This window comes from Primulina eburnea, chromosome 3 (assembly GCF_022965805.1).
Source record: "Primulina eburnea isolate SZY01 chromosome 3, ASM2296580v1, whole genome shotgun sequence".
Lineage (NCBI taxonomy): Eukaryota > Viridiplantae > Streptophyta > Magnoliopsida > Lamiales > Gesneriaceae > Primulina > Primulina eburnea.
This window is the reverse complement of record NC_133103.1, coordinates 7,564,355-7,579,199: the sequence shown is the minus strand read 5'-3', so window position 1 is coordinate 7,579,199 and position 14,845 is coordinate 7,564,355. Positions and strand designations below refer to the sequence as shown.

Here is a 14,845-nt window from a genome sequence, read left to right as displayed (position 1 = left end):
TTTAAAAACTACAATAATTATATTTCCCCCCCCCCCTGCCCCCCCAAAAAAAAAAAAACTACAATAATTATATTTCGAAGCATAGTTTTGACTCATATAAAAACTTTATTTTATCTTTCTCAAAAATATATATATATATTTATTAAAAATACACGCCAATGAATTTGAATTGGGTATACTACTTCTCACAAACTGTTCAAAAAGACACACGCGTGTCTATATATATATATATATATATATATATATATATATATATATATATATATATATATATTTGTTATATTATCCGTCGATCATGTCGATTTATGTGTCGACGATACTCAGCTATTAGATATAATGTATATAAAAATCGTATATCCAACAGGTGACACAAAAATTTGTAGGATTGGTGGATATGAATTCCCTTGTAGACATGCATTGTCTGACCTTCTCATTATGAATTACCTTGTAGACATGCATGGAAAATGTGGTCGAATGGACTTGGCTCGTACGGTTTTCGGTGAAATGGAGGAGAATAATATGTCCTCATGGAATTCTGTAATTGCTGGCTACTCTGCGTGTGAATGATGCCCTCGAGTGTTTCCACTGTATAACAGAAGCTGGCATCAGGCCGAATCACGTCACTTTTGTTGGTTAGTTCGATTATGGGTGTGGGGGCAGTGCCCACACCCCATATGAGTGGTTGAGATTCCACCTCATGGAAAAAAAAAAATTAAAAAAAAATAAAATTAGGCCAGAAAAAATTCTGGCCCTTGGATGTATCACTGCAGGCACTGCCTGCAGGAGTAAGATGAAATAATCCACTTTTGTTGGAGTATTGATTGAGCGTGCACGGGGGTTTGGTCCAACAGGGGAAATATTATTTCGACATAATGACAAAGATTTATGGGATTCGGTCTTCGTTCGGCCGTGTATGGCTGCTCAAAGAGGCCGAGTCTACTGTGGAGCAGATGCCGATGAAAGCTAATGTTGTCATATGGGGGAGTTTGATGGGTGCATGTGAAAACTATGGAGATGTGCAGATGGGGAAATGGGTGAGTAAACATCTGGTGGAGTTGGAGCCAGAGAACGACGTGGTATTTGTGGTTCTCTCGAATATATATGATAGCTGACCCCATTAGGATCCGGGTTGAAAATCACTCGATACTCAAGGTCACGACCCGTGTACAGGGTCAATTTCCTAGCTATCCGGATAAGTTTTTTCTTCCCGGGCAGTGTACCAGTAGCCTGGGCCTTTAAAAGAGTCATCCGGGTATTCCTCACATTTCCGGGGTGGGCAACCTCGAGAATGGCACCACCTCAAGAAGTGAACCGCACTCGAGTGTGATTAATACAGACAATCTAATCTGTCAGAACAACTTGGGTTTGGAGTGTCCGAGAAGTCATCAGAAGCTAGTGCGGTAAACCGACTTAGTAGATGACGCAGAAACCGAGGTAACTAACCATTCCTCTCCTATAAATAGTAGGTATTAATGAGATTAAAAGAGGATGAAAAACCTTTGAACTTTAAGCATTATACGTATTTTTCCTCAAATATTGCTTGTGTTCATCATCTTCATCTGCTGACTTAAGCATCGGAGTGGTCACGCCGGACACCCCTCCGACGCCCATTCACGAGTTACTTTCTTGTTTACAGGCCGCGATCGAAGCCATCTACTTTGCTCAAATTCTCAACCATTATAAATTACTGATTTGATCCGTTGGAGCTCCTTACCCGGCTCACCCATTTCAGCGAGATCGCATCAATAGCCACTGTATATGGGAAGAAGTGGAGCGGATGAGATCAGAAATTATGAAGCGGATAAAACTGGCCAAGATTCCTGCTTTTTATAGCTTGCCTGATGGTTCATATTGAAACCATACGTTAATTTGTTTATTGGAGTTCGACACTAGACTCGAAAAATAATTTTTTTTTTGCTGAAGCTCGATTGATTAAGTTTGAGTTGATGATGGGCTTAATAAGTGATCCAAATTCTAGCTCGTGGCTTGCCGTTACAGCAGCATAATTTTGATATAGTGATGAACAAAAACGATGAGCATTTTATCGAATCAGCTTGATGTTAAAGATGAAAAAGGTGATAAAAAAAAGGTTGCTTGGAGGGGGAAATATAATCATGTATTAGGATGGGCGTTATGATTTGGGCCTGGTTGAAGTCCCATTTTAGCCCAATTCCGGGTGTATAATTAATAATTATCTTTTCGTTTAGAAGTTTTCTTTTTTAAAAAAAATATAAAACTATTTTAACTTAGCTTGATATTTTATTATCCAAAAAATTATGAAATGATCACTGGAAGTTTTGTTTGAAACTTTTTAACTTGTTTGGACTGACAAGAGGGAAATGATTCTCAAACACATAATATCGACGTCATTTGAAATTCATTTATCAAATTAAATCAATATACACCAGGTTCGGATGATATTGTTTTAACTTTTTTTTTTTTTTTACATTTTTTAAATATTCAAATTTTGTATAACATGAAACAACTAGATTTTATTTATCGAGTTGGGATCCTGTGACACATCGAGTCAGATTTTCTATAAAATCATTTTGGGTCTCTATCCAATTAAGCCTTTGAGAATAAATAAATGGGTTCAACTCCGGGATAAATATGAGTTTTATTCACACATTCGAAATCTTTGAGTTGCCTTGAATACTTTTCGCAAAGCTCAACTATCTGTGTTAGTAATATTTTTTAGCTTAGTTTTTGTAATTCTCCGTTGTACATTTTTTCGTCTATTCCGGAGGTCTTGGTCTATTCTCCATAACACTCATGTTTTGTTTTTATACGAAAAATTAGGATAAAGTATTTTTTTCTAAACAAAAAAATTTATTTATAGCTAGAGTGGATTCTTTAATTGTACACCAATTTTTTTGTTAGAAAAACGAAGGCAAAAACTTGTGTGAGACGGTTTCACGGGTTGTATTTATGAGACCGATCTCTTATTTGGGTCATCCATGACAAAATATTACTTTTTATGTTAAGAGTATTATTTTTTAATGTGAATATCAGTAGAGTTGACTCGTCTCATAGATTAAGGTCTGTGAGACAGTCTCACATAAGACCCACTTAAAAGTGAAAGCAAAATTTTAAAAAATATGAACGTGGGGTTGTTGCAAGTGTAATTGGCGACCAATTGAAAGTAAGGAAACCAAAAGAAGTGTCTTCTTGACTTGAGGAGCACATCCAAATTAAATAAAAATGCATAATTTCTATTATTAGTTAATGTTTTTAAATTCAAAATATTTTGATTTAAAAACCAACATCCCCTCGTAGTTAATGTCTTTTTTCACCATAATAAATTATATTCATTATCCATCCATCAACAGAAATTGCCAAGGCGACAAATTAATAAGAATTATGTCACGTAACGGCATATAGATATATATATGGAATTATTAAATTTATATATTTGCATGAAATTAATTACGGGACCAGACTAAATAATTGTGGGTGACCCCTCGACTTACGCATTGTCCATTTCAGAGTTTATTAATGCTGAGAGAGAAGAGTAGACAGCCCAAATCGTGTCCGGGCAATTTCCCCTTTTATAAACTGTTATTTAATCTTGTGGATATAAATCCGTCACACTCAATAATTCCTAGGGGAAGTTATTTAAAAATCCCCAATCATAATATTTCTTTGCATTCACTCCCTACCCACAAAATTGTGGTACTATTTCATACAAAATGTGGTACACTTCATGTGGAAATGTGGTACACTTCATGTGGAAATGTGGTACACTTCATGTGGAAATGTGGTACTAAAAAAGTACCTAGGGACTGAAAACAAAGAAAAAAGGCGGCTGGGGACTGAAGCCAAATTTCTCGTAATTCCTACTCTTAATATTCTATTTCTATTCTATATATATATATATATATATATATATATATATATATATATATATATATATATATATATATATATAATTTTTTATAATATATTACAATGTGCATGCCATTATGATATATATTGAAAGAATGTTTGTTATCTAATCATAAAATAATATTTGAACACACATCTTGGACGCCTATAAGATATTGCGCGCGCACACACACACACATATATATATATCTTGATTTGAAGATAAAAAAATTTAATATTATCGGTCAAATTGGGCTTGTACTATTATTACTTGAAAATAAATACGATCAAAATGTTCAAAATACAAACTAGTCGGACATTCTAAAAAAGGTTCGAATGTACGTGACATTTGAGTTAGATTCGAAATCGATAATTTCTTATAATTTAAGCTAAGCATCCGATAAAATATGAACCTTTAATATGTGTGAAGAAGTATAAAATAAATTGGGTATAGCAAAACCTTAATGGAACAAGGTCCGACCGTTAATCCCTATAGCTTTACGTTTTTAACCACTACCCGTGCATGTGGTTGAGTGGGTGTGGTAGGGTCTTGGATTGGCCCTTATTAAATACACTTATTCTTTATGGTTCCTGGTCATCTTTGTATAAATAACCCCTTTCATTTTTCAGCAGTGAACCAACCAAACAACCAACTTTCTCCCATAGCTAACTCCTCTCCGAACAAAAGACAAATTAAACAAGCAAAAATGGTGGAAGTAGAAAAAACCCCGAAAGAGATGGGCAAGAAATATTGGAACTTGCTGAAAATAATGCTCTACATGATGAGAGAAGGCGTGTGCAGGAAAAGCAAGGTAATGCTGGACTTCCACATGCTCCTGAGCCAAGGCAAACTAGCGAGCAAGGCCATCAACAAGCTCATCCTCCACAACCACCACAGCTACTTCGCCGCCCTCACCTGCCGATCGGACGACTCCCGCATGTCGTTCATCTCACCGCGGGAGTACGAGTTCAGCTGCAGCAACACCCCCGTCTACACATCCTACATCTCCAAGCGCAAGAACCGTCAGAATGATCATCGCCACCACCAACCGCAGGAGGTTAAAGTCATGCAGAAGGTGTTCGAGATCCTGAACGTCTATGACGACTCCCCGGAGGCGTCCCCAGCGCCGGGAGCCATCCACGGAACCGTGGCGGCGGCGGACTCCCTGGCGGCCCAGCTGAGAGACTCTGACAAAAACCACCAGGTGGACAAGGATGCGGAGGCGTTTATCAAGAAGTTCTACAAGGAATTGAAGAACCAGAAGAGAATAGCTGCGTTGGAATCTCCATCGCCATATCATAAATGGGCTCGATAGATCCATAGCTCAAATTGAAGAACTTGTAATTTAATTTGTTTCTTTCTCATTGTTCTTTCAACATCTTAATTCCTTCCAGGGTAATTGTGTTCCTGTAAGACAACTTTTATTATTTTTTTACCACGATTTTCGTGCAAACGAGTTGGCTGGAAACGTTGATAAAAAAATATTTTGTTATTATATATCGAAACATAAGTAATTATTATTGATATAATCAGCTTAAAACAAATGCATGAAACATTAGTAAGATCGAATTTATTTAAAAACACAAAAAAATATTAAATTTAGATAAGTCATGTAAAATATTGAACTGGCAAAGGAGTAGATAATTTAGGAATATATTTTATAAGATTTATTAGATATATGATTTAATTAAGTAATTAAGTTAGAGTACGTCTCACGTGAGACCGTCTTACGGATCATAATTTGTGAGACGGTTCAACCATACCCATATTCACAATAAAAAGTAACACTCTTAGCATAAAAAGTAATATTTTTTCATGGGTGACCCAAATAAAAGATCCGTCTCACACAAGTTTTTGCCATTAAATTATCACCATATATTTTTGTACAAAATTTTTTATTTTAATATATATATATATATATATATATATATATATATATATTATTTATATATATAAAATATGTCTACTTTATATTAATATTTATATTAATATTTACTGTATAGGAAAAATTTATATAGTAAATATAAAATAAAAATATAATTTTATTGTATTCTTCATTAAATTTAATTTATGATTTTAATTAATTAGTTTCTGTTTGTTGGACAAAAATGGTAGCTATATTTTGAGTAGGAGTATTTAATATATTGACATCATCTATTATTTGACATTGAAGGTGATGGCTGACTCAAAGAAAAGCTAGCAATATTAATGACTTGCAAATAAGGCCACTCGAACTCGTGACTCAACGTGTTCCAGTCCCCACAGTCGTTGAGACGTCACATTTCATGCACGACATATGGAATTAAGGGTACATTTCCAGGGGTCCGAAGAATGGGTATTCGAGTCGGATTCGAGTGGATTTGGATAAATTAAAGATTTTCCTTATACGGAAGAATTTCGATCATTATTATGACCTATTTAAGCCATGTAATTTATCAAACTTTACATTTTTTTTTATTTGTAGGTATTCGAATAATTTGGATACATTCGAATTATGGCCTAGCAGGTTTGATAATTCGAATTCATTAACTTCGGGTTATGAATCGTGGCAGGTTTAAATTTAGGTTAAAACGGGTGGAATCTAATCTAGAACTAATTAAATCTGCTCCATAATCATCCTTATTGTATTTCAATCAGTACTTGGGGAAATAACTGATTTCTCATGATTATAGGGATATGGTATGTTTAAATACATACAAATATCGTAATTAAGTCCTCTGACGAATCAAAAAGAAAAAAGTACGCTACTCGTGCACAAAACCCTTGTATATATAACATAAAGAATGTGCGTGCTTTGATTGGCATCCCATGCTGCGCACAGATATCTCCAAGACAGGACGGCTACAGCATAGAAACATACCACTAACTAAGAATAGTTGTGGCCATAATTTCTTCCCATTATTGATATAAAAGTCTCTCTCGCATTTAAAAATGGGTGTTGAATTTTTTTGTTTGTTTTCCTTGCACCCTTCATTCTTTCTTCGATGGGTTCTTTTCATTGTGAAATCATTCTTATCCAGCCATGCATCATCATTTTTCAGTGGTGCCCAAAAAGATTTTTAGATTTGAATTTGGTGATGTAATTGGCTAGAAGTTATAAATAGGTAACTTCCATACAAACCAATTACTTCTCGATGCAGCCAAAGCCACATTAAGTGCAAATACCGATTCATAACTTGGAACTTGCAACCGCGTATTTGCCCCGAAAATATGGAGACACTGCCCGATTCCGAATGATAAAACGTCCTGGACAATACTTGGAGCGATTGAACCGCTTTTTTCAAATTTCACAAGCAGGGTTAATATGTGTCAAAGGAGGGAGTGGATGGATCTGATTAAGGATGATGATTGTGAAATTTTAGGACTTCAAAGCCAGGGGACGGGAGAACTTGACGCCACACGAACTGAGCTGAAAAGTTACTATGACATTAACCAATGACATAAACAGCTTGATTATCGGCTGTTGCACCTCAAGATTCCATATTGAGGTCAAATAATGTCTGAATATCCACCGTACAGGTGGAGTCAGAACTCTACGAACGAATGCAGGACTTAAAAAGTTCAGTTTCCAAAATCCCGAGGGTGATACACGCAGGGTTAAACGTACAAAATATTGCAAGGCAGTTAAGTCAAAATTGTGGATGTAATGCATTTTCAGTTATGGTAATTTCAAAAACATTAATTAGCAATCACAAATTGAAATCTAGTGTATCTCTGATTAGGCTTTACAGAGCAAGAGACTCCTAATGCTAGATGCAAAATACTTCCTGTGACTATTAGGGTTCAATCAAAAGCAACGATGATTTATAGCACATCTCTCAGGTCAGGTTCTTGACCTAATTATGACAAACCCCTCCCATATATTGGCAAAACTGGTAGTGATATTAGGAATCATATATAAGAAAAATGGCTAGCATTATGGAATATGTACTCACGTTGGAGGATTCTTCTCTGATTGGCATGTTGACAGGCATTCTACAATGCATTGGTGATTTGGTTCAACAAAGTAAGCCATCTGTAGAAGAAGGTTAATCAAGATTGATTGCCATCCTGTTTTATTGTACCAAATAAACAAGCAATAGTGTACATGCAGAACAAACACAGACAATACCCTGCCAATCCATAGTGAAATATCACCAGAACTTGGAATTGACCTCACAAATTTGGGCTCTCCGAAATAGCCACTTTCTTCCATTACAAAAGAATATACCTTACTTTATTTACACTCTATGTGGTATCTAACGACGGCGGAAAAGATCAACCAAAAACTTGTGAACATTCTCATTAACTCTTAATTTAAAGGGTTGTGTGTCAATTCCAAATTGAATAGTTGTAAATCCCCTTCAACTCATGACCGACTCCCACAAGATCAGATCAACGGGTCGTTCATGGCTAGAATTGCCTAAATTGATACAATACTTTTTGCCTAATGCAGACCACAAGTTCTGCGATATTACCTAGTGTAGCCAAGAAAAATCCACTGCAGCAAGATCTCACCCGTTGCTGGAGTAGGTACATGAATTTTCTTCACCTTTGCTGAATTGCATGGATGGTCAGTGACGAACCAAACAAAAATAAGAAACAATCATGCTCAAATTAAACATAAGAGATATTGCATGACAAAGAGGAATTCTCAAGTGAGAGTACAGGAAGAGAAATTTCAAAAACTTTGGAAAGCCTTGTAGAATTTCTTTCTTGACCAGTACACACTACCCGGTGTAAGTTAGACCTGCGCAGAGAAATAAAAGCAAACACATTCATAACTTATCAATTTCATATGCAAAGTATCCATACATTTCCTCAAATAGGTAAGTCGATGGAGATTCTATGGACAAAAGTTTACAAACTTAGACCTGCAATGCATTCAAATTTCAAACATATGAATTGTGAAATACAATATCTAATTTCTACTCGCATAATGCCTTAATATCGCGTGGTGTGTATATGGTTGCTAAATAAGCATATCAAGGCCAAAAGTCAGAGCAGTTGATTGGATTACGAAATAGAGCAGACAGGTGTTCATTGCTGCTCCAAATGAAAGAATCAAATCAAATAATTACATCATGATTGCAGGCATTTCTATAACTTATATTGCTACATTACAAAACATGCTCAGTATTTTGCGATCAAGTCGACAAGGGGACGACACTTTAAGAGAATGTCAGCTCCAAATCAGGGGAAAAAACACCACTAACAGAAAATACTTCTACACACTTGCACATTACCTAAAAGTGAAGTTGCTCCAGCGTTCCAACATATCACCAAGATTTACAATACATGCCCTGAAAATCAAGTACCAGCAATTAGATATTGAAAAAACGTCATCGCTAAATTGATAAAAATCTACATATGCATTTGAAGTTCAGATAGCCAATATTTTTTTTCCCAATTTATCTACAGGTTGAACATTCGTGCAAAACTTGTTCAATTCATAAGACTTGGCACGTCACTAATCCTTTGCAATTATCAATCCAATGTCAGCAATAACATTTTGGTACTGCTCCAATCGCTCCAGAATTTCGCAAAATATCACTGGTTACACAGAAATATATGATTTCTTGGTATCCTATTTCAAACATGAATATCACATGATGTTTTCATGCAAAAGCGTCTGACCCAAAAAGTAGTGTTATAAGAAAATATTTCCCTGTAAATAAATGATTAAAAAAATTCATCCTGAAATACTAATTTACATCAAACAATGGGCAGTCTCTACCCTAGAAACTTGACCCTCGATCGCGGTTATTTCATCCTACCTATGTGGGATTGCCCCCATGATAAGATGATGGTCAAGATTTGTCAATGCATATTAGGACCCACAATTTTTTTTGAAATTGTATGTTGGCAAGATCTGCCATTCATCCTCTCATGAGGACAATGCCCACATGAGTCGGATCTCATTACCCATCGATAGCGCGTCTTGGGCATGCATCTAGTTTTGACAGGAGAATTAAATACATATTGAATAATTAATAAATCGCCAATAACATTAATGCGTAATCAATGAGGGTGGGAAATAAGTTCATTTACGTGTATAATGGAATATCCAACTATTTATCTGTATTTACTAACTATTATATATTATAACGTTCCAATAATTATATAGGTTTGTTCATTTTCATACAAATTATTGATTTATTGAAAATATCAATTATACAAACATTTTTTTCATTTTACATTTATTTAATGAATGCTTATATAAATGAATTTTTTTTATCTTTTCAATATTTGGCTAATTACAAAGCCCCAAATTATATAGAGGTATAATACTATATTAGTGAAGAAGGGAGAAAAAAAATTATGACTAAATTTTAAAAGTATTAAAACAATTTCTTTGTCTTTTATTTATAGTTTTAATTTTTAATAAATAATCATATCACTCTTGTATTGTTGTTATTATTAATAATATTATGATTTTACCTATATACGAAGAGACTACTATGGGTTATATTAATTTCACCAATTATAACATTTGTTCATGACTTATGCGGAGAGTGGAACATGACGAGCCATGTGTTTTCTACTTAATTTTGTTTTTTACGGTAATCATATTACATTATTTTTACTTAAATTTTGATCCCAAAAAGTGAAGATGAAAATATAAAACAATAATAACCAAAAACGTCATTATCCTTATAATTAAGTTTACGAGGAAGTTTCTGTGGATCTTCGCATATCAGGAGAATTAAAAAGAAGACAATATCACAGACGAATCACAACACAAAATCAGACTCAGGAGTCAGGACGACAGCCGGGTCCGGCACAAGGGGCAAGAGTTATTGACCGAAACCCACTGCAAGATGCAATTTACGTGGAAAACATGGCCACAGGAGACCTGCGTACCCCCTGCTCCGCCTGTTTTGAACCCTTTCATGCAGACAGAGCAGCGACCTCCGCAATTCACCACCGTCGGCATTTCATCCAACAGGATTTCAGTGGCCGATCTGGGTTTTGCTCCAGCTTCATGCTGTTCGCTTAACTCCTCTTCCGGCATGGTCAAGGCTTCATCAAGGTCAAAAACCTGACCATCTATCTCAAACAGCGGCAACATGATTCGGCACTTGATAGAATTAGTTAGAATGGGAGAAATGGGATTCAAGAAATGATGTATGGGAATCGTGGGTTATGGGAACATCTGAATTTATAGATGTTTTAGAAGGGCAAAGTGTCCACGCAACTTGATGGTGTTATTGCATTATTATCGAAAGTCGAAAGTCAAAAGGAAAACACGTACAATTACAATATTGAACGCTATGTCACCACCATTGGCAACTTGCAAGATGTGAAAGGGACAAGCGCCTATCCGCCAGAAAGCTGGTTATAAAGGTGAAACTTTTTAGTTTTATATGTAAGTAGATCGATTTATGCGAGAACCTGTTTCGTCGAAGAAAAATGTGTCTCTAGATCGGCTGGTGCGAATTAAATTATTTGATTGAACGAGTAAATCTTCGATGCGACAGGGACAACATATTAGATTCAATTATTTATTTTTCAAATTTTTTTTACGAAATTAATTATCTATTTACTCTTAACGAGCTTTCCTAATTTAACGTGTACACACGTGCTTTTCCATCAATCGCCAAAGTTCAACACATTTTGAATTTAAATAAAAAAAAATTTATTTGTGCCTTTTATTTGTCATATTATAATTAGGTTGAATACTTTGAGAAAATTTTTGTCTTAGTTTAATAAATCCGTGAGTTTTCTTTTATAATTTTAGGTTTATACTTGGAATGTTAATATCATATCAGTAATATTCGACGTCGTGTATGCATTCTAGCGAGAAGAAAGGTTGTTTTTTTATATATATAAAAAAATTTGACTACATATTTATTTAAAAAGTTGGAAGATAACAATATTACAAGGTTCTTGTTTGACTAAGCTTGGGTGAGGAAAAAGATGGCAACTACTTGCATGAGGACCACCACCATTTTCTCATTAATGTTTCTAGGATTGTCAAAACATGTCATTTGATCACACACGAAAGAGGGTTTTCCATCCTACATGTAGAGGCACTATCCACATGATAGAATCAAGGGCTCAAATTTAGCTACACATACGCGAGGTCCACTAATTTTTTTAAAATCACATATGTGTGTGAATCTTGTCCATCCAAATCATGTGGAGGCATTGTCCCCTCAAGTAGCATGGACTTAACCAAAGAAAGAGGCTGCCTAACGAATTCATAATTAAGCTCAATATTTTCCTATGAGTAGATTCCCCAATTTTCAACTGGATTAGGAGATTTTCAATTTAGTTTTCATGAAATTATCGGCTCTACTATTAGAATATATTTTGAGCACATTTCCAGCTCGATTTTTATTTTTAATTTATGCGATTTGCTATCGAGTGAATTTTTTTTTTTTAATATATGTGAGTTATAATTCGTCCCTAGATTAATGGTTATGTTTGGACCGGTGGATATGAGATGATTGATTTCAAATTATTTGTCTTGTTTGAATGAAAAAAATTCAATATTTCATTTGAATTAATTAATTTGAAGTTAATGAATTCAAATCCATAATAACAAATGGTTTGCTCGATAAAATTCATTTAACAAATATCAAATCCAAATTACTTATTCTTTGACTTATTGTGGGAAATGGAGTCATTTCAAATCATCTCCTCAGATCAAGAACATTCAATCCAAACATAATCGAATGAATCTATTTATTTCGATTATAGTTTTATTGTTAACAATGAAATAATAAATCAGATTTTAAATACATAACTTTTTTGTTTACACAAAATAAAATGAATTTCAAATATACCATAATTAAGAGAATTTGATATCTATTACAATTAATATATAACACTATATAAACAAGGAAGGTTTCATTTGGAGTACATGATCTTGTTTATCTAAAACAATAAAAATATATTTGAATCCATCGATTCAAATACAACCGAAATGAATTGCAAATTGGAAATTTAGATAGTGCACTGGTTTTCTAGTCCGAGATGCACTAGTGAAATAGAAAATAACTGGAGTAAATTTTAAGTAGCATAAACTTCATACGATATCGACCCCAACATTGACTTCAGAAAATAATGTTTCAAAAAGTAAATAACTAGCTAGGGAAGAAACTAAACAAAAGAGATGTACCAAGTTGAGTTCTGCCAACTGCTATAATGGTTGATCCCAACCAACATAAAGAAACCTCTCGGTTTTCCATCACAACTTTCTCAGTGTGTGAAACCCAGAGGGGATGATGCGAGAAACAATCCCAATACGTCGAGCCTTGTCCTAAATCATTCAAGTCCTGCTGAAGTGCATGTAAATATCATTAGGTAAATCTACCAACCAAAAATTATATATACAATTAACAGCTCGATTACTTATACCATGTTAACTATGGACAAAATTTTGGATGATCGAATGTGAAAAGAAAGTTAATAGATCGTAGCATTCCAGTTTAAATTAAGTTCCCAATGCCTAAAACCATTTTTCCTGGATGATTAGATACATCCTGGAAAATTGATTACAAGAAATGAAGCTATCATTGGAGATCAATCCTATTGGAGGAGTCCACAAGCTGATATTTTAGAGAAAGCCTTACGAAAATACTCGACCGTCATGAAGTAAAGGCTACATGGTGACCTCTGTCATTTAGGATCTTAATCAATGAGGTAATCTGTTTTGTTGTTTTTTTTTAAAAGGTCACACTGATGGATGCCACTGCCCAATGGTGAACTTAACAAATTCTTATTTAGAGTGTTCCCTATTAGAGCAGAATCAAATTTCTTACTAGCTAATTATTATCAGCATATTAAGAAATATCTGAACAAACAATATAGGCACATTTCTTCAAGTGTGAATATCGAAAGCACTCAATCCAGGAAAAGGAATTATTTAACATACATTCTCTGAAATATGAAGACCCCTCCCCCTTTGGACCTATTAACACACATAATATATCAAAATTATGTATATGACAATTTAAAAATTAATATCAAGTCCTGCTTCCAAACCAAATCTATTCATGAATAGCTAGCATTCTTACCTGATTACTGTTAGCATTGCTACATATGAAGTCTGGCCAGTCCCTAAAGCAATGGCTCTAGCCAGTACACTATTATACTCATCAATCGCTGGTGCAAACTTTTTCCAGTTAACAACTTCCTTGCTGCTAGAAGATGAAGCAGCACTTGTGCACAGTGAATTTTCTTTAAGAAATGCATATAGAAAGCTCAAATCACCATGTTGCTTCTGCGAAAATGTCACCCCATAGCTCAACGAATTACCATCTTTTATCGGCAAAGAGAAGAGATAATGCAAGGCATCAAGCTTCACCACAGGATCATCTTTTGTAAGAGGCCATTGAAGTTCATCGCCAACTTTAGTAGTCGTTGCAAGAGATATATTCGAGTCGGATACTCGGAGAACCTCAAAATCTACATTGGTCATCCATAAGATAGACCTTGCATTCTTTTATTTTCAGCAAAGCGTCATGTTTTATGATCCTGTGTTCTGGGATTTCTTGCTTTTCCTCAGTTTGTGATGGGGTTTTTGCTGAATGTTTTGATCTCTTCAGCTTAAAACAGTTCATGTTCTTTAATTGCAATTGATAAAGAATATGGGAAAATAAAAGAAAGATGTGCTGTCATTGGATTCGATAATTTCCGACTTCATTCTGTTCTTGTTGAAGAAGTTGAGGCCAATATGTTGCTTTCGGCTGATGAAAATTGATAAGAGTAACGGATAAAGATTCTTAATATATATTTAAACTATAAACTATTGATACTTGATAATTTATAATTAGGAAATTATCGATTTCTAGTTTATTGGATACTTAGCAGTTTAAGAATAATATAAAAGAAAGAATGATCGAAGCGAATGATTTTGTTGTTTTTGTGACATTTTATTATTTACCCTTCCAAGGATTCGAAATCAGGAGAAGGTCATAATTGAAGATTTCAACATGAGATTTTTTTTTTCCTGAAAAATAGTTATGAATACTCTAGTAGGTCGATTTTTTT

The 14,845-nt window shown here is 34.6% G+C and overlaps 1 protein-coding gene and 1 long non-coding RNA gene across 2 annotated transcripts; both read left to right on the top strand.

The window, feature by feature from the left end:
* The first annotated feature begins 4,571 nt into the window (after positions 1-4,571).
* Positions 4,572-5,180, top strand: LOC140828700 (uncharacterized). Its single transcript, XM_073191620.1, has one exon. The coding sequence runs from the start codon at positions 4,572-4,574 to the stop codon at positions 5,178-5,180; it is 609 nt and encodes a 202-aa protein (XP_073047721.1).
* A 7,845-nt stretch (positions 5,181-13,025) lies between these two features.
* LOC140828147 (uncharacterized) lies at positions 13,026-14,263 on the top strand. Its single transcript, XR_012117136.1, has 3 exons — positions 13,026-13,156; positions 13,329-13,495; positions 13,978-14,263. It is a non-coding gene; the product is annotated as an uncharacterized lncRNA (long non-coding RNA).
* The last annotated feature ends 582 nt before the right edge of the window (positions 14,264-14,845 follow it).